Source organism: Macrobrachium rosenbergii, chromosome 3 (genome assembly GCF_040412425.1).
Source record: "Macrobrachium rosenbergii isolate ZJJX-2024 chromosome 3, ASM4041242v1, whole genome shotgun sequence".
Taxonomy (NCBI): domain Eukaryota; kingdom Metazoa; phylum Arthropoda; class Malacostraca; order Decapoda; family Palaemonidae; genus Macrobrachium; species Macrobrachium rosenbergii.
The window spans coordinates 18,098,639-18,120,904 of record NC_089743.1 but is presented as its reverse complement, the minus strand read 5'-3'; the positions used below and the strand labels follow the sequence as shown (position 1 = coordinate 18,120,904).

Sequence of the window (22,266 nt, the reverse complement as noted above, 5' to 3'; positions counted from 1 at the left end):
CTATTATAGTTGCCTTAAGTCATTTATGGACCATTGAAGTGCTATGAACATCTTTCCCACTAAATTCATCCAAACCGAATGGCGCATACTATTAATACTCATATGAGTTATCCCGTCCATCACTCAAAACCTGCTATAGATACTCATATGATGATTCCCGTCCATTAAGGGTTAAACCAGCTCCCTTGCAATTAGGCCACTGCTGAACACAGAAAATCCCAGATGACAGAAATCACCTCTAAAAAATCCCCTTGTAAAAGTTTTGCTAGCTTATTCCACACATATATATTGCTGTGTAATCAAAAGTAGAACAAGGCTTATGAATAATCACTATCATTCGTTAGGTTTAGTTCCATATAAAAATTCTACCCTGCTCTGTAAGCATCTCCCTAGAAATGCTTACACCTTCACTACGTCAGAGATTAAACCACTTCATGCACACACTGTCAAATTCTGATCTCTTGGCACCTTTCAATGTTTTTCAGCACTTCAAACTTTTCTGACTTTCATTTTCAGCAAAAACCCTATATAGCTGCTGCTTTCGTTTCTTTAATCTCTCAGAGAGAGAGAGAGAGAGAGAGAGAGAGAGAGAGAGAGAGAGAGAGAGAGAGAGAGAGAGAGAGCGCTACTGTCCCCAGTTAGGTTGTTATAATGAAAGATATCCATTCACAAAAGTCAATTACAGTTGTATTAAGAATAATGATTTTAATAAAACTGTTGTTTTACATACTGTATGCAATTATATTTCATACATTACTGTCTACTATTATCAAATTATAATTTATGAACATAGCATTTAGGCTCCATTTGCATTCTGGTATTGTTTACAGTCTTAAAAACATCGGTTGACTGCGTTTTACTGACATCATTACAGCCATAATTGCTAAATGAAACGCACTTTAGAGATTCAGTTTTTTCATAAATGATCAAAGCTAGGTTTAAAAATGTAACTTACTTTATTTATAAATGCAGAAAATTAAATGGAGTAAAGGTACAATTTCGCCAGTAACGGATGTTGTTTTTGCCTCTTCCAAAACATTTTGTTCCCTGCATTTCATTCATTTCTTCTGCCACAGCAGCTACACCAATAAATTTATTAGCATACTCTCATAAAACTTTCTTCTTCATTGTGTGAAGAATGAATATTTATTTTATTTTTTATTTGTGGAAGCAATGAAAATTGGCAAATTTTCAACAAGTTGACAACTGTACTGCAACCTTTAATAAACGTGTTAGTTACAATAACTGACATTGACAAATGACTGTTTCTCGATTCGATTGTTTATGTCCGTATTTGCTGTTGTTTATGCTAGTGTATGGCATGCAGTAGTAAGTGGTTGTTAACTACAGAAATAGTAATGAATTCTTAGACAAGTCAGAAGATTCGCATTTAACCTAATGAACTTTTGCTTCTAGGCCTATTTATTAGTTAAAGGCTAACTCAAATTTAACATGCATTATCAATGGTATCTACCAAAACTGAGACAGGCATAAAAAGGGTAGCCTAGTATAATCTACCAAAAATACATCTTGCACTATACATGATGTACTGTACATATGATGAAATCATGTTTTTGGACAAAATTTTAAAGATCACATGATACACAAGATCAGATGATGCACGAGTACATACTCAAATTATGGTTCTTTTATATGCTGTATATTTTTGAGTTTCACAGAATGTTTCCGTTGGAAATAAACTGTGCTTGCATATTTACGGAGCAAGCTTCAGTTCCAATATCGAAAATAAACATAAAACTGAAACGTGGGGTGCCGCCCTCATAGCCACTCAGCAAGTAATGGTGGCTGACTCAAAAAAGTCCCAGATCATGGGAGTTGCCAGCCACAGAGTGCCAGATTCAAGAGGTTATACTGTACTACCAATCAAAATCAAGGTTTTTGCGCCAAGTTTTTATAAGCCTTTTAACTACACAGAATACTGTTCGATAAAAGTAAAAAGACGTTTATATGTAGACATATGTAGTAGAGGGGAAGTAAGAGGCATTAACCACTTGTGGATGGCATGCATCAACTAACACTCTAGTGCATTGCAAATTTAACAGCATGAATCATATGATAATATACTATTTTGCACCATGATATTTGAATGAATTTTGTAGGAAAACATCAAAACTACTTGAATGGCCCATAAATAACAACACTGCAACTCTTATAGCATTAGCAACCATAGACCTTAGCTCAATGTGGGGGTGGAAAACCAGTTGCCACTAAGATTTTGTGATGGAAGGTGCTGCATCTCACTGTCGCAGTATGTCTCATATATATTTGTCCATAAATTTACTCTAGGGAATGTTGCTATTTTTAGTTCTTTTACAGTATAATGTTAGCTGTGGCTGTAACTTTGCAATATCATATAAGAAAAATTAGAAAGAACATTTACAACTCAATACATTATCTGATAATGTTGCTTCTCAACAAAGGGGTCATGCATAGAGTTAGAAATATTTACTTTCAACAGGCTGTGGTGAGCACAGAAAATTTTTACATTTTTTTTTATACCATGAGCATGTGCATAGCTTCCTCTTTCCATATTCATGTAAGATTGCATCACAATGAGTACTTAATACTCTAAAAAAGTTATTACCCTATCTAATGCATTACCAACTGATAGGTGGTATAATCCTTGAATAAATGTAAAGCAATGTCAATCTTGCACCCTCTATGCTTTACTTTTTTTTTATTTATCTCTTCAACTATATCAGCCTACCGTAAGTTTACGTTACCCTCTCTTGTTTGCTGACAGTAACACAAAATCATGTCTAGGATACACAATCATACTACAGTACTTTAAATTCCTTGTATTCTTTTACTGAAATTCATTCCCTCTATAAAATAACCATTACAACATCTGAAAGTAAAATAATCTCCTATGACCTAATTTATTCAGATTTACTCAAAATGTTTTCACCATGATAGTGATCAGATAAAACACTATTTGTAATTAAATATCTTTTCCTTATTACTTATGTATAGTACAGCACTTATCACTCACCTGGATTTATATATTGGGCTAACAAGCGCACAAGCCAAACTACATGTTCCTCTTCCACTTTCTGTCTGACTAGCGCTTGTTCTACATCCCAACTTTGTGTTGTACTTCCTGTGCCATAACCAGTACCTTTGGCCCAATAGTGACACCTGTCTCCTTCACCCCGATGAACACCAATAGTATCACGAGTGTCTACGCATGTGGCTCTTGTTGTAGCTACCACTAACCCAATAGGAACATTCTGGCAAAAAATAAGAAGATTTGTAAACTTTACAGCACAATAAAATGTTTTCATTATAAGGAACACAACTGTGAGCATAAAATCTTACTAACAAAATTTAATGGCATTATCCTCAATTTTTGTCATTTAAATTATGAGGAACTACTGTACTGTACAGTCAAACTTCACCAAACCCATTTTTATGATGATCCAGACACATTTGCCTGGTTTTGTTTATATATGTTTGTCCACCTAGAAATCTGACAGTAGAAACTACTGCACACTTCAAACATATATGGTATAAAAATGGTGTGCAAAAGTCATACTATGTATATAAGAGTTTAAAGCTATGATTACTGACATTGTCAGACTCACTACGAGTCTGACAGTGCCAATAAGACAAGAGTACTAGCTCAGATCAAGTTCTTCATTTTCTGTCCATGGCTTTATAGATATATTTGCATTTACATACGTGAAAATGTGTGTGTGTGTATATATGTGTATGTATATATATATATATATATATATATATATATATATATATATATATATATATATATATATATATATATATATATATATATATTTTATGGTAAATATATAAATTTATTATATAATATATATATATATATATATATATATATATATATATATATATATATATATATATATATATATATATATATATACAGTAATTAAACCCGAACTTGTGCGACTCGAGTTGCGTGAATTCACAGACACGCAAACTTTTCATTGGAACCTAACTAATTATCATACATGAGTTTTTCACAGACATCCAAACATTTGTGAGTACTGAGAAACCCTGCAAAAGTGTTTGTTTAATTTTTTTGTAATTTACAAGTTTTCAAGCTTTAATGTATAAATTAAATAACATTAATAAAAGTAATAATTTCTCTCTCTCTCTCTCTTTTACTGAGATGAGGGAATTTTTATGGTACAAGTATATATTTGTTTTGTATAATAAATAAATTTTTTTTACCTAATAATATGTACTAATTATGCCCAGTTCAAGCACTTAAGGTTTGCCTTGAGGTCATGGCAAACATCCCAGAAGGTCCGATTTTCCCACACCCTATTAGGAATAAACCACTCTTTGTACAAGGGCTAAGAATAATTTTAGTCTCCCTCATTAAAAAGGCAAACCCACACTCCTTTCCTAGGTCACACGATATCAGGAAAGTAAGTATGTTGTTGGCCTTCTTCAGAAATATCTCTTTTGAAGAAGTCTCCAAATGTACAGGGTGGTCATCAGAGACAGTATTCTTAAAACATTACTGCCATGAGCTTCAGCAAATTCGACTACGCTGTGCATCAGTAGGTGGTATGGTTAGTCCTGACCCCATAGGCCCTACAGCGGAAAACCAGGGGTCTTCCTAAAGGGTGGGTATGATGACTATCGCTGGGTAAGGTGCGACAAGACTGCAACCATACCCAGCATACTTAGGGAGTCACTGTAGAACTTCACCCTAAAAACATAATTTCTTGTTTAGTTTCTTGTTTTTTCTTACAAAAACCCCAAAAGGTTTTTTATAGAATAAAGAATGGGGCTTGAGACTTTTGGCTTGACCTCGGGCCAGAAATGTATTTGTTTTTTCTTTGGGTTGTTGGGATTAAAATTTTGAGAACTTAAGCATTTTGTCACCTGTCAATTTCTTTGTAAATCTCATTGAGGATGAAACACGACTACACTATCAAAAAACAGGTTTTGACATAGGAAAAACCTATTTTTGGCAAGCGCTGTTGAGTTCTCAAACCCTCCCATTTCCCTGATGAAAAGGCATGGGATTTGGGCAAGGGATCATCCGCATTGACCAAGAGAGAGTAATGACTCCTGGTCTTTTACTGATCCAGTCATAAACAAGATGGCAGATGCGCATGCGCAATAGTCACTTCTAATTCTAGAAGCTTTTGACATTCGAAAAACTGGGTACGGCTTCACTGAAGATAGGAGAAAATATCCTCTATCTTTGAGTCCATTATACTCTATCACATCTCATAGTGATTATCATTACGACACAATACCCAACTTCAAGACCAAGCTAAAAGATATTTCTTTTATATTAGTCTGGTCACAATGGAACGCTGGCACACCATGGAGGGGTAACTCCTTGAGGACTCAACAGCGACTACCAAAAATAGGTTTTTCCTACGTCAAAACCTGTGTTTTGTAGCCACTGAGTATCACTGGCCCTTAATATTTCCCTCATTGACATAAATGCTAGCATACATTTTCCTCAAAGTTGGAAAATGTAAATATATATATATATACGAGGGTAAGTCAAAAAGTTCCAGGAAAAATTGTTGAATGATGTATTTACACAGGAATGAAACAACCCAAATACTTGGTAAACAATTACCTGTGATGTAGTGATCATATAGACTTGTTACCTCAGTCATCCTCTTGCTACCGTGGTGTTAACATCTGCTTCAGAAAAGTAACTTCTTGAACCCATGGAAAATAAAAATTTTGAGATGAGAGCTAACATCAAGTTCCTGACCAAGCTTGATTGGAAACCAGGAAAAATTATTGAAGCTTTGCAACAAGTTTATGGAGATTCTTCTCCATCTAAATCAGTTGTTTATGATTGGATAAAGCGATTTAAGGATGGTGGGAGGACCTCAAAGACAACCCAAGAGAGGAAGACCATCGACTGCAAAAAATGAAAGAATTGTGGCTTTGGTGCAGAATCTAGTGGATGAAGATCGTCGGATTACTATCGATATGATAGCTAATGAAACTGGGATCTCCCATGGTTCCGCATTTTCAATTTTAAATGAAAATCTTGGTTTGAGTAAACTTTCAGCACGTTGGGTCCCAAAAGCGTTGCGCGAAGACCAACTGCATCAAAGAGCTGAACTTTCTCTTGCAGTTTTAACGAAGATTGAATCAAATGAATCAGAGTTTTTGACCGGATTGTTACTGGAGATGAAACTTGGATCCATCAATATGACCCAGAAAGTAAAATTCAATCAAAGCAATGGTTACCAAGAGGTTCAGCTGCACCAGTGAAGTTCAAAGTGGCGAGATCTGCCCAGAAGGTTATGGCAACAGTGTTTTGGGACTCCAAAGGAGTGATTTTGATTGATTTCCTTGAAGGACAAAAAACAATCACCGGGAACTACTACAAAGGTGTTTTGCAAAAACTGAAGACTGCATTGGCTAAAAAACGTCGAGGAAAGTTGCACCGCAGAATTTTGTTCCATCATGATAACGCTCCAGCACATTCATCAAGGGTTGCAAGAGAAGTCCTACGGAAATTTAGGTGGGAAACTCTTCCACATCCTCCTTATAGTCCTGATCTTGCTCCTTCAGATTTTTCCTGTTCCCAAAACTCAAGGAACACTTAAGAGGAGTCGGTTTGAATCTTTGGATGCTGCTAAACATGCAGTTTCAACATGGTTTAATAGAAAGGCCCCAAATTTCTACGAAGAAGGGTTGCAGAGGTGGAAACAGCGCCTTGAAAAGTGTATAGAGTTAGATGGTAGATATGTAGAAAAATGATGTTTGAATTTCCTTAAATAAAGAGCATATTGAATTTTTCCTGGAACTTTTTGACTTACCCTCGTATATACACACTTGCACGATTAGAGTTACGTGAATTCAGGCACACAAACTTTTCGCTGGAACCTAACTGATTGCCATACACAAGCTTTTCACAGACTTGCAAACATCTGAGAATGCTGAAAAACCCTGCAAAAGTTTTATGTTTAATTTTTTATGTAATTGATAAGTTTTCAAGCTTTAATGTGTAAATTGAATACCAACTAATAAATGTATAATCTCTTCTCTCTCTCTTTTACTGAGATAAACAATACATGTATATGTTTGTTTACCCTGAGATAAACAAAATTTTTACCTGCTAATAAGTACTAATTTTCAAATAATAATAATAATAATAATAATAATAATAATAATAATAATAATACTATAACTGTAATTACAAAATTCGTATGCGAGACTATTTTAAACAAACAAATTCTTTCCCTCATCTTTTGAGAAGCTTGACTGCAAAGCTGTCAGACATGTTACTTGAACATGACAAGAAAGGGGAGCATTGCTGATTAGCGGGACAAAGGTTTCTTAGGTAATTCTGTGTGTGTGTAATAATTCATAAAAAATTTCTCTTTCTCAAGTGCAACCTACGTATTACTGTTTCTCTGTCTTTACCTGTACAGTAGATAATTTTAAACTGAACTAATTTTACCTGTACCATCTACAAACTGTAAATGCGCCATTCTAAAACATAGAGACATAGAGCATTTCAGAACCGAGTTTTTAAAAACGAGCTTGAGAAGACTTCTACTAAAAATAGGTCGGTGGAACAGGGGGAGAGAGAAATAGTATAATAATCTTCACACATTCCTGTATTCTTACTTCAACCATTTGTTTCTTTTTTTAAGCTAACTTTTAAATGAAATTACAGTAACTTTAATTTCATCTGAAGTTAGTTTCATACTGAATTTCCATCTTTTGATATCTAATGCAAGAACAACTTTCTTCTCTCTCTCTCATGTTATTCTCTCTGTCTGTAATAATTCATAAATACCCATTAAATGATGAATAATTTCAATCTCTTAAGTAGGGACAACCCTTATCTCTCTATCTCTCATTCATAGTTAGCGCTCACACATTTTTTCAACTTATTATTTCTCTGTACATCTTTACCTATACAGTAGATAGCTTAAATTGATCTAATTTTACCTGTACCATCTACAAAGTGTAAATGCACTCGTGTGACAAATATGTTCTTAAACATAGAGACACGATAACTAAGAGTTGTATTAGTCAAAATAAAAAACACTGTTTATTCATGAAAAACTATTTCAGAACAAAGAGAAAGAGACAGAGAATAAAGAAGTTATTAAAAAGAGGCTGAGAAGACTTTTAAAAAATAGATCGATCGGAAAGGGAGAGAGAGAGAAATTCTCTTCCAACTCTATTTTTATGTCACCCATTTACTTCTTTTTTTAAGGGTAACTGTATTAAGCTAACTTTTAAATGAAATTGCAGTAACTTTAATTTCATTTAAAAGTTAGCTTAATAATTTGGGAGCATGACTGGGGTCATTTTTAGTGTTTAAACTTTAAAAATAAGCATTATTTGCATTTTTAGAGACCATGCCAAACTTACAAGAAAATTCGTCCTACGCGAGGGGTTCTGGAAGCTAACTTCGTGTAAGTTCGAGGGATGACAGTATACACACACACACATAATATGCTCCTTGAACACTGCTGCCATATCAAGCAAATCTGACCACAACGTGTTGGTAGGTGTTCTTGTAAGCCCCAGCCCCACAGGCACCTTAGTGAGTGGCAAAGGGCCTTCTTAATGCCAAGGTAATTCTGAAATATTGCTAGGGATGGAGGCACAATAATCCTATGTCCCAGTTTAGCATAATTAGGTAAGTCACAAGTCACTTTAGAACCACACATAATAACACATATATAGGTTCTTTTTTCCCCTTTCATTGTAAACCCTAATGTGTATCCTGAATAACATAAGGTAGGTAATACCTTATATGACTTTACCATGGACCATTTTTACTTCTGGGTCTCTGGGATCACTTAATTAGGAACTAAGCCACCTCATCACAGTCAAGTTTCTTTTGTTTGCTCATTTGACAACAAACAGTGACTACACTGTCAAAAAGCAAGAAGGTAAAATCTATTTCTGGTAGCCACTGCGAGTCCTGAAACTCGCCCACTTTCCCTGATGAAAATGCATGGGAGTTTGGGTGAGCTTTTTCTTTCACAGTAATAGGTATCTGGCCGACTCATGTGCTGTTGTCACATCTGTGAGAGAAGGATGAAAGGAAAACAGGGTAATTGATGTTGGTAAGGGAAAGAGAGCCCTCTTGCCTTGAGTGGCTTTTATACTCAATCACCATGTCAGATCAAGGACACTATTCTGGCTAAGACCAACTAGGAGAGAATCCTTTGATATTAGTCTGCCTTATGGAGTCCTGGTGGGACCATACGAGTAACTCCTTTGAAGATAAACAGCAGCTACCAAAAATAGGTTTTTCCTTCACTTTATGTGCAACACCTTTCCACAGAAAGATCTTTAAACATGCATCAAAATAAGTAAATTACATATTTGCTTCTCTAAACTCCAAATTATTTCTACTCATACTGAATATTAAAAGACAAGATTACCTGGTCACTCTTTTCAGTCCGTCTTTTTACCTAGGATTTTTAAAGGCTACATCAGGGGAATGCTTACTAGCAGCTATTCATTTTCTCTCTCTCTTTTTCCAACCTTTTCTTTTCAACTTCATTTCTATTCTTTTTAATAAATTTTCTTTTGTTTAGATTATTTTATTTTAATCGTATGTATGTATATATAAGTATGATTACTTTGTGTGTGTGGAAGTTAGTAATTCCTTCTGTTGTTTTTCTGATAATTTCCCATTTCAGTATTTCTGTCTTTCTTAAAAACTAAAGTTTTCAATTTTATTAATATTAATACAATCCACTCTGTGACAAGCAAAAACAATGTTTTGCCTCATTCTTATATAAGTTCACTAACTCTTGCTCTCTCATTAAAACAACTTTTTTTTTACTTTCAATAAAAATCAACTATTGCAGTCATATAAACTCTGCCACTGTATATAACGCTATTTGGAGAAAGCTAACTTAAATAGTGTAACCTTATAAGCTCCAGTATCACAGCCAAGCTGACTACAAATCTTTGCAAAGACCACTCAGAGGTCTCCCAAATTTGTCTGGACCTTTGAAGTATTATAAATACACTTACAGTAGTTACTATCAATGTACTTACTTGGTGATAAAGGGATGACACTACTTCTGGAGTATCTTGGTGTGAAAGTGCTGCTAAACATGCAAGGATTAAATGGAGGGCACCAGACTCCAAACACATTCGACGCAGTAAAAGGCCATCATCAGTAGTCAACGGTGTAGCTTCTAACAAGGATTCTAGCACTTGGAAAGGCATTGTGGCAAGAGATCCTCCAACTCCAGAACCTACAATATCTCCTGCAAAGACAGCAAAAAAGAATCAATAAATTATTAGATTCATCTGAATGCACATGTATCTGCTCTCTAGAAATAATACATAGTCTGACTAAATGAATAAAAACTTATTGGCTCAGGTATATATGAATATTTGCTGAACATCAATGTAAAAAACAGATATAACCTATAAATGTATGTATTACTCACCACCATCTCCATCATCAGTGACACCAAGCGCTAATCTCAAAAGGCAACAGGCTTTGTGAGTGTCTTTTAATAATGTTTCTGCATATCCAGGCAATCTTAAGAAAAGAGTGAAGGCTCCTAAGGCATGGGGAGGAATGGATGGAAGAGTCAGCAGACTGACAGTACTTCCTCCAACTGGTCCCGGTGAACCACTACTCCCTCCACCCATCACAAGGTAATCGAAGACATTTGCAGACTGAAATAAAATGTATGATTATTTCTTTTGAAGCTAAAGAGTCATTTGTAGACTTAAATAAAAGTATGATAATCTTTTTGTGACCTAATGAGCACCACAGAATAAAACAAAATTATCAATTATGATAATCTGTTCATTGCACTCCATAAAATGTCCTCAGTTCTAATGTGAGTACTATATTATTATTTCAATCTAGAAACCAACCACAGCCATTAAAATTACTTGATGTATATATATATATATATATATATATATATATATATATATATATATATATATATATATATATACACATAGTTCAAGGATCACTTTCCTCAAGAGCAATACATAACAGCTTTCAGTGCCACAAACCTTTAGACGTACGTTATCAGGCATAGTTTTACAAGAAGAGGAAAGAAAAAGTTGAGAGATTAACAAACATGCATCCAATTTTACCACCTAAGCTTACATTTCTACATTCCTGTTTTTATTTATACTTCAAATGCCAATATTATTGAGTTATTGAGTTTTAAGACATATTTCCATTTTCATAGACAAATTGCATGAAGTGTACTGACAGCAACATTTTCACACAATCCCACTACTAAAGGTGCAGGCTTGCTAGATCTAATGCAGAAAGGTGAGTTTACATTTCTTAAAATATACACTGTCATCTGAAATAAAAGCAATAGTCTTGTTATATCTACTTATAATTTAGTACCTCATAGTCCTTCTATGACAAATAAAGACAATAGTCTTGTTATATATAATTAAAATTTAGTACCTAATAGTTCTTCTAAGTTCTTGCTTTTAATTTTTTTTCTTGGTACTCTTTCTGTTAACTGATTTTTGTTTTAAATTACTGAGTCCATTTATCTTTATAGTAAACAAAGCACAAATTTGGGATTCTGGATTCTGCAAGCTAACTTGTGAGTAACTTAACAAGATTAAGTTAAAAGATACCCAACACTGAAAGGGAGACTATCACCCAATATACCTAACATTATCCTAAAAACTGCGATCAAAATTTAAACTAAGCAATAATGAACCTTAATTTGAGGATTCATGTAGACTGGTCTATCACAACAAAACATACATTGTTCAACTTACAACACATGGAAAAATTGCCACTGGTTGAGTAATGAGAAATATAATCTAAAAATGGAACTACTGTACAAGGAAATAACACAACCTCATCTTTGGGGGACTTAAGCAAAAATCCTTCATCTCTGCCACCACCAAACCTACCATTTCTACATTACTGACTACCTTCCAGCTTAAACCCAAAGTGGGGTCAGTTTTTAATAGGCCTCCTCCAGCTGTTTCTATGGCGAAACATCGACTTACAGCAGAAATCAACTTACAGTGAGGTGCTGGAATGGATCCCCTGCTGTAAGTCGAGGACCTAAATTAAATGGCTCATTTCAAGACTGGTTTTGGCAGATGTTTTATGAACGGATGTCCTTCCTGACTCCAACCCTCCCTCTTTATCCAGGCTACCAATAGGCACTAAATTGGGGTGGCTTGCCCATGAAAGGTTTAACAGACTTCTGAAGACATGCCTCTTCCTGGTACTGTAATCCAGAGCCTTTCACTCAACCATCATAAACCTGATAACTGAGATGGATATGGTATGGAGGGGTTTTCCCACAACCTTTTCAAATATACTGAGTTTTTTCACCAAAACTCAGATTTCACAGATTTTACTTTGTAAATAACATTTTTCAAGACAGAGAGAAATTATACAATACTATGTAATTCCAAATGAGTATTTAGTAAGACACTGAATGCACCAATTATATGCCAATCTTCATCCTCCCACTGCTCTATATGGTTGCTAGTAAGTTTATCAACAAGCCCTTATTAAGTTCAGTCAGCTCCAAAGACACTTTTGGCAGTAATGCTCTAAATGATAACCCACACTCAGCAAATAACACTCAGTGTGAGGAGTCAGATACTGAATGCTGATTGGCTGAATAAATACCTCGGAGTTGATAAATAAAAATAGTCACACTGTTCTGCCTCAGTCTTACATTGTTGGCTCTAGTAACAACTTTTGCTTGTTGCAATTCTCTAACATTATACCCTGAAGGGAGTTTTAGTTTTCATCTACACCCTTTTCCCATAACTTCATGGGCCTTCCTACAAGTGTCTATTCCGCTACTTTCCTAACTACTCTGGTTCCCTGTTCATTATACATCTAAACCATCTCAATCTTTGAGACAGCAATCTATTTTCTAGCCACTGAATACAGATCTCTCCGCAGATTTCTCACAATTTGTATTATGATCTCATTGGAAAGCCACTGATGGCTGTAGCACATGACTTAAAACACTCTCATTCAACAATCTCAAACATCCTAGTTAATCATGTGAAGGTTTGTGGTGGGGTGTAAGAATACCACCATGGTAGTCCTGCTAGTCGTAAAAAGTGACTGATAGGACAACAGTTGCCTTGCACACAGATTTTTTTTGTCAAAGGCTAAGCCCACCACCAAAAACTGTGGTAGACAACTGGGAGAGCATGCAATCAAGAAAACCTTGGCCAAATCCTTGAACCATGGTAAATGTATTAAGGAATGAGAACTAGGCTAGGGCATTACCTGTAAGTGACAGTTGTCAGGATCCCCCTACTGGTATAGTAAATGAACAGAGGTACCACAGAGTTCATGACTATATGTGAAGAAGTGAGTGGAAGAGTAAGATTATGGTATCCTAATATAACTAGTAATAAGAGAAATTGTTGATTTGATGGAGAGCAAGTTGATAAATATTGAGTGTACAAGAGACTAGGTGGAAGGGAAAGGAACCAGAGCAGTAGGTAATGGGTTGAAGCTTTATTATTGTGGGTCACAGATAGGAAGAAACTGAGTAGTAAGTGGAAAGTTAAAGTGGTGGAACTAAAACAAGTTAGTGATAGGCTCATAATAGTAGTGGTACTTGTCAGGGAAGGTACTTTCAATATAACCTCAGCATCCTCATCTCAGATGAGTTGCTAGGAGTAAGAGAAGGAAATATTTAGTGAAGATATGGAAACAACAATTAGAATGGTAAATGATGGAGGTGCAATAATCATAGGAGCAGATATGAAAGGCAGAGTTGGAAAGAGTAGAAATGGGTAAGAGGTGATTCATGAGGACCATGGATCTGGGGTATAATGGAGTTTGGTCATTAAAGAGGAATAAAATTACCAGAACATTTGTGAAAGGTTTTAGTTACAATGCTTGATGAGAGATTATGAGCAATCATGTCAATTGGAAAAGAGCAGTATAGTTTCATTAAACAGAGGGGTAATGTTCACTGATTGATTATGAAATTTAGGTCTTGAAGACCAAGCATCAGAACCAATCCGTACTGGTGATGCTGGCTTTATGATAAGACAGTTACAGGAAAAAAAAGCTGGAAGGTAATCTGAAGTTTTACATCATTTACAGACCAACAGAAGCTTTTAACTGAATACCAAGGGTGTGTTGGTGCTTAAGAAAGAGAGAAGTGCCAGAAATGTTGGCTAGTTGGTTGAAAAAAGGTATACAAGAAAAAAGGACAGCAATAGTAACAGCCTATTGCAAAACGGAAATGTAGAAGTCAATATCAAGAATTCTCATTTGTATTGCTTTTTGGTGTACGAAAATCAATGAGAAATGTTTTTTGCAGATGATCTGGTGATAATGGTAGACTGCAGGAGAACTGCAAATAAAGAGTATGAGAATGGCAGGCACCTTTTGACTACTTTTGAATGGGATGGTATGAAGGTATACGTGGGTAAAAGTGAGGCTATAGTGTCCAGCAAGCAGAGAGGGGGTTTAAGTTATTTACACAAGACTGAAGAGTCCTCGATTTAACACAGGTAAGATCTACTTCAAGTATTGATGGAGGATGTGAAGCTGAGGTTAAAAGCAGGATAGAAACAGATTTGTGGAAATGGACTTAAGAATGCCAAATAAACTAAAAATGAAGATCTACTGGACTGTAGGCATCATGAAGAAAAGAAGAACAAAAGCTAGAGCAAACAGAAACAAGGATGTTAAGGTGGATTTTTGGGACCACACTGAGGTTAGTTAGTTATAAATGATTTGTTTAACCAGACCTCTGAACTCTTTTAGGGTTCTTCTTGGGCTGGGAAAAGAATGGGGGAAAGAGTACATAAAAAATTAAGTAGTTAACTAAATAAATAAATAATAAAAAAAAGGGGGGGAAGGCTAGGAAATGGAGAGATTAGTAGAAGTAACATAGTGGTTAAGATTACTGATATGATAAGAGTGTCAAGATGATATGGTCTGGCCATGTGATACACATGAGTGAGGAAGGAGTGACAAAGGGCTTGGGTGGAACCTTAAGTGGTAGAAGGTAAAGAAAAAGCAGAGGATTAATGAGGGAGGATTTGGAGAAAAAAGGGTTCAGCAGAGGAAGATGCATTAAACAGAAATAGCTGGAGGAGACTCATCAAAGCAACTAATCCCTCACCTAAGGGACAGCAATCTGGGTAAAGAACTGCTGCTGATACTAAGCAACTAGTACTGAAGATTTTAATTAAGATCTTTATAAAATAATTGTTGCAGATAAATTTTACCTACAAATAATCTTAAAAATCAATGAAAAATGTTTGTTTGGAAAGTGCATGCCAGAGAGTTTTTGACTTTATCAAGCAGCCAAGACAATGCTAGGATTCTGGGCATTCAAAAATCCTGTAATACTGCTTTTGGGTGGAAAAGCTGCAAGTTCTAACTGTGAAAACCCTACAGCATTCAAGAATATGAGCTACCATATGCTTCCAGTTTTTTATTATTATAATAAGAAAGCCTGAATGGCATTGGCTTTATCTGAATAGTAGGATTTGAAACAGCTCTTGACACAGTTGAACTAGTCAACAAATTTTGGAAAGATTTCATTCCATCAAATTTGGTCTAAAACTTTGCTGCAAGATGGAATAAAATCATAAAAAAATCCATGAACAGCATTTGGATGAGTTTCAGACACTGTGAATAGTTTTAAAGATGTTAAATGGATGTCAATTATGTGAGGTTTATAAGAGTTGACAGCCAGATCCAGAGAAATTACAGGAAATAAGAAACAAAAGACCCTTTTTAAAACTGATTTCTTCCTAAAGACTGTTATATCCGTTACACCATGAACAAGTGCTGAGAACAGGGAGCACACTACAAGCACTTTAAAGCATCATCTGATGAGATCACTCTCAATCACTCAGGCAGTCAAGACACCAGACAGCCTCCAATTACTTACCCCATGTGCTTTCAGCTGTACATTAATGTTCAGTGCCTGTATAGACTGACAACAGTTATCAGTCAACAGCAGCCCCATAAAAACACTACAGTGCGCCAAAACATTACAGATATTATGCTATAAAAATGTGTTATACAAGTCCCTTGATTTTCTAAAGAATTAACAGAAAAAGAACCATGTAGTACCTCAAAATTATGAATATCAGGGTAAAGTATTACTGTTTAGTAAAAAGGACAGTACAAAAGCATACAGTACCATTATAGTACTGTATATGTTCAACCAAAACATATGTACAGTATTTTAATGTTATTTCTAATAAAATACTAGTAACTTACAACATTATTATCAAAAACATCATTATCATCACAGCCTCCAATACCCCATGATTTAAAGGAAAACAAACTGCTTCAAATACAATGCAATATATCCCTACATGTCAAGATAAGATTGTGATCATAGTAACCTATTAAGAGTCTATGACTTTATCTCCTATACTACACAGAGCTTTATATTAAATGGCCAATGCAGTGTTTACAGAACTGTACATAAGTTAAAAAACTTCACAAGGAAACATTAAGAAAATATACAGTATCTATGGAAAATGATGTATTAACAAAAAATATAATATAGTACCCCTCAACTTAGCAGACAATTTGGGGGTCTGGCTTTCTTTTGAGCAATAAAGTTGGTCACATACCAAAGACCTTGAATATTTTCTATATATATTTCAAAACTAATAGAAATTCCTCATAATTCCTAAACTAACTTGTACTTTATACTTTACATTCAATTTGCAAGATTTTTATCAAACATGTATCATCAAAAATTGTAGCAGCACAAAAAATAATCATAATAATGTAGCTGATAAGTGCAGAGGTCTGTTAGCTGAAGTGTTACTGTATCACTGGAAAATTGATGCAGAATATATTTAAAGAAAATGCACTAGTACAGGATAGTGCAAAGGTACACTGTAGGCTAGTGCAATCATACACTGTAGGCTAGTGCAATCGTACACTGCTGCTCTCTCTCCCTCTCAAAATACAATCAAAATGGCAATTATACATTGTACCGTTAGTAGAAACCCTTCATACAGTAATGAAAATTACAATACTGTATCTTTGGTAACTGATGTAGGAAAGTCCTACAACAATTATCAAACACTCTCATACCATATTGTTCTCTCTCTTGAGCCATACAAAAAGTTACATTTTAAAAATATTCACAAGCAGAACACTATTTAATATAATCCTTTCACAGCAGCATGCATCCTTTGATGCATAATAATGGCATAAGCGGACTACTGCTGCATATCATATGATAATCCTTTTTTATGATATTTTAATTAAATTTTGTAGGAAAACATTCAAATCACTTGAATGGGCTAAAAATGATTATAAGGCAACCCTTACGGTATCATACTTACTTTAGCTCAGTGACACAAGGAATAATAGTTGCCAATGAGATTTCAAGAGGGAAGTACTACACCTCCCCATCCCAGTACATCTTGTATATATTTGTTCATAAATATACTCAGGGAATGATGCTATTTTTAGTTCTTATCTTTCACAATATTATATGAGCTGTAATTGTAATTTTCCAATACAAAGTACAAAAATTGTTATAAAGAAAATTTATAACTCACTAAAATTAGCAGGTATTTTTACGTGTCTGAAAAGAGCCCCATGCATGGTTGGAAATATATTTGTCCATACATAAGCTCAGGGAATATTGTTATTTAGAGCTCTTATCTTTTATAATATCATGTGAGCTTTAATTGTAATTATGCAATAAACAGTACAAACTAATATTAGAGAAAACATCTATAATTCACTAAAATTACCTGGTATTTTTATGAGTGTCTTGGAAAAGAGGCCCACACAGGGTTGGAAATATTACCCTCAACTTCCTGTAGTAGGTATAGAAAATTTTTGAGAATTTTCTTTTCTTATACCATGAGTGTTTGCATATCCTTACTCTTTCCACAATATGTTTTTTTTTTTAATTTGGCAGACCTTAAAGTTTGGCTAGGCAAGGGGTTTTGTTAATGTATATTCAGGCCACCCTGTAAGGGTTAAAACTGGTACACAACAGTTAAGAGGGATCCTTTTTTTTTATTTCCAATTACCACTGTCTATCTTTAGTCAGCTGACTTCCTAACCCAACTTCCTCAAGCCCCCTCTTTAGAACATGGACAGAATTGCACAGATATCTGTTACTGCTGAAATTAATAACAATTTATTCAGATCTAATAAAATTAATTACAAAAATATATAATCACTGTTCTCTAGTTTTACCAGTAATGCACCGTTAACACAAGCGGTTCATATGTCAGCAATGTAATTTAATAAACTATTTCAATGTTAATTGTTCATCTCTAAAGTTTTATTTTTCTGTTACTGATTTTCAACTGAATATTGACCACCACCAACATGGGAGGAGTTTTTCATTCTCCCTCCATCCATTTCTTTTATCAGCTGACTTAACTCTGTTTTGTCCCCAACAAGAATAAGCATAGCTGTGTACATATCAAAAATGTCTGAAGAATAATTTTTAAGAAAAACCATAGCATAATATATTCGTATCTAAAGAAAACATTTCAAACTGAACAAGAAGATTTAAGCTGTTAAGTTCATTTTTTTTGCATTTCTCTTTCAGCATATATATTGAATGGTATAAGCCTATATTAATACACAGTTGTTTTGATGAGTGAACTGTAACTTAATTTTTGATATGCAATATAGCTTAGCCTTTTTTTACAGTATAGTTTGGAAATGCCATGAACAACCACACTCTGATTTTCTACTTTGACTATGACGCAGCCAAACATGTTCCAGAAAGTCATACAAGACACAACCTATAAATAGTAATTATTTATTATTTACTCTCCAGAAAAAGGGCTGGGGAGGGTGTCAGCACCACTGCCTGCTTGGCTAAAAGTGTCCGTCTGACAGCAATGTCATATACCATAGAGATATTTATGCTAATAAAACCATTGCTAAATATTTTGGTTTTAATTTGACAATTATATAAATTATTTTTTGAAGTTATCATGAAAAACGTATATTCAAAATGTTGTTATTCAAGGGACATCTGTAATGAGCATTTTATTTTATAATTGAAACTGCACTCTACCTAGCACTAATGAAAATTCTTGTAAGTTGTCACTTGCACAATTCACTGCATGATGATGCTGGAATGACCCTCATAATGGTATCAGAGAAAGATAATGAATGCTTCAGTTTGTACTATATCTTATGATTTAAATTTTTTCAGCATAGAATAATAGATATTCAGTATTCGAGTACGTTATGGTAAGTGTCTGACCACATTTGAAATAGGATAACCTAATCTAAGGTGAACAAAAATTTTTTCAGTATTGAAAAATTATACAAGAAATCCTTCTTACAAAATAAGCAATGTATTAAACTATTTTGCCCAACCACAAGTATGGCAAGTATTCTGCGCAGCTGTAAGGTAGACTAGGTTAGATTTGTAATATTCGATAGGTTTGGCCTTCTTTTTAGATTTAAGATTTTTTCTGCTAACGATCACTTTCTCAGAATACAACCCTATTGCGGGTAAACAAGCACCTGTATTTTAACAGCAGACCTAGACTGTACCTTTCATGTAACTATGATGGGTATAATGCCCTATAGAAAACTTACCTTCAAAAAATCATTTTCCTCAATTTATTAGTCAAGGAAAGACTAAACAACATTGCAGCACTTTTGTCCAAGTAGACTGGAACTAGTGATTTAAATTCTAATATTTATTTAATTTTAAGATTGTCTGAGACTTTCAGTTAAATGAATACTTGATAAGTGGGACTTTTCAAGATGTGATGGATGCAATAAACACAGTATTGGCTTCATACAAACCCTTCTGAATAGCTTAGTATGAAGAATGTCAAAGACTGTACAAAGTACAAAAGAAACTATTACAAAACACTACGAAAGGACTGTAAACAGTGCCATATATTATTTAGTTCAGCATACAGGGCTCATTCCATATCATTCCATTTACTGCCAAGCTTTAGAATTCTCTTCATGCTCCTTTTTTCCCCATCTTACAATCTTCCATTTTTTACAAAGAGGGTCAAACACTTCTTTCAAGATACACTGCACATTTTCCTTTCCTTATTTTGCTTGTTTTCATCAGAAATGCACTTGAATGTTGATCCCACTGGTTTTTACATCAAAAAGATATCATTGAACCCACAGTAAAGCTCTAATAAGAAAAGGTACAATATGCAGCATGACAGTTCACATTTAAAGGCTGAATTCCTTGTTTAATAAGTACAATGCCCTGCATTTCACACACCAGCCATGAATAAATAATTGATTTGGCTTTTCACACAATATCAAGAATCCTACAGTGTATGATGTGGTGCACTGTGTATAACATGAAAATTTATCATTTTACTTTTTCTGATGCACCTCTCTCCTCTGTTACACATCATGGCATTAAGAAATCTTACTAAAACATAAGTAAAACAAGTAAAAATAACACTTCAGAAGACAAGAGAATTAACTATAGCATAACATCAAAGCAGGGTGAAATGACAAGCATTTTTGTATTAGATTTAGCTATGAAGCACACCAAGACATATGGCTGGGATCTCCTGCATAAACAAGCAAGTGTACGGCATTCAAGCTAAGGCCAAAGATTCATTCATAAAATGGTAAGAGAACCACATGAAAGCAAAAGGCCTCACCTCATAATCATTCATCTCCAGGCTGACCCAATCATTTTCTACAACCATTTCCCCCTTATCCCCATTGCTGCTCCGTACACAACCATTACTAGCAGGATGCTGGAAAGAAAAAATCATTACAAAACTGAGAATCACAGTAACCCTCTATCTGCCAAATGACAAGCATAAACTTTACTGCTGCTTAAGTAATATTTTTATTTTTGTGCACAAAATTCTTGATCAAAATTTCATCAATCAAATTGACAAATAAAACTGTTTTCTTTTAGACAACAAAACATTTCCCAATAAAGAAGAAAAATGTATGGGAAAACTTCCGTCATTTGGTAGGAGGAGGATTAATCTGATAATTCCTTATTAATGGGAGATGAAAAAGTGCTTCAAAAATATTTAAATTCTGACAGAAAAGGAATCATGAAGAGATGAAAATCTGACAGACTGCTACAAGTTTCCACAAATCCACTCAATTTACCAATGATAGTATATATATCTTGAATAAATTATTCGTAGCTGGTAACATTTACTGGCAATAAAGACTAAGAAAAAACTTCTGATTTCTGTCTAACTGTACAGGCTGTTAACAGGTTAATGAAACTGCTGGTTCCAATCACTCTGATAAGGTTTTAGCACTACAACATTTTTAAGAAACTTATACAAGACTTAAAAATAGTCAACAAATTTTTTTTCTTTTTTTAAGTAAAAATCACTGCCTTACATAGGCTTCAAATAAGGCACAAAGTGGGTAACTTACACCAAATTAGCAAAAGGGTGATCCTACTACCACAGTGGAAGAGAGAGACCCTCTCAAGCAATTTAAAACACCCCACCCCCCTTCCTCTCACTCTCCCATTCAGTATGAATAATGACTTGCACTGATTTACTCAAGAATGGTCAGCAGGGAAGGAGTGGGGTTCACAAGAAGGAATGGCTATATTTTATATTTATAAAACTGTCATATTATATGACAGTGCGTGAGTCCGTCAAGGTGTTTCAAGAAAACTAGTTAATACAAACCACCCTTAGGTTCCACAGCAAGCTAATAAAATTTTATAATGCTAATGCAAGTAACATAGCTGCACAAGATGGGTTTCAAAACTTGAATGAAATAATTAAGCATGACTTTTTAACTAGAAGTTGTTGTCTAAAATTATTATTCTAGATGCAGTACAAAAAACCAGTTCAATAGCTAGCAAGTTTACACGAATTAATCATGTTTACGTGGATAACAAATTCAGCTGCACAAGGCAGTTCTCAATTATAAGTGTAGAGTGCCCATGACATTTTATTGAAAAAGAGAATTTTTATGATAAAATTCATTATTTGGTTACTTATCTACTGCTAGAGTTAGCTTAGATCTTTGCACTGTTAGGTACTATTGCATTCAAAATAAACAGAATAATAATGATTGGCTGACCTGGATGGACTGTCTATAATCACCTGTTTTCCCACCAGGCAGCACAAGAATGTTTGTGTTCTTGTAGGAATTCTTCCTGACCAAGATGCAGGGAGGCTGGGTGAGTTTCCACTCTAACAGTAGGTTACTATCCAAATAATTCGTTTACAGTATCTTAAAAATTCTCACTGTTTAGGATGAATCTTCCCTACTGTTAAAGACAGCTGACTACCAATTTAAAAGAGAATGGTGGGTTAGTGAAGCCAGAAAAAAAA

At 34.6% G+C, this 22,266-nt stretch overlaps 1 protein-coding gene across 1 annotated transcript in view; it reads right to left on the bottom strand.

Annotated features, from left to right (window-relative positions):
- Bruce (BIR repeat containing ubiquitin-conjugating enzyme) overlaps positions 1–22,266 on the bottom strand; it is a 361,218-nt gene that overhangs the window by 48,506 nt on the left and 290,446 nt on the right. Inside the window, 4 exon segments of the mRNA XM_067128151.1 lie at positions 3,014–3,251; positions 10,033–10,247; positions 10,434–10,668; positions 20,602–20,700. Of these exon segments, the coding sequence (XP_066984252.1) occupies positions 3,014–3,251; positions 10,033–10,247; positions 10,434–10,668; positions 20,602–20,700 (787 nt within the window).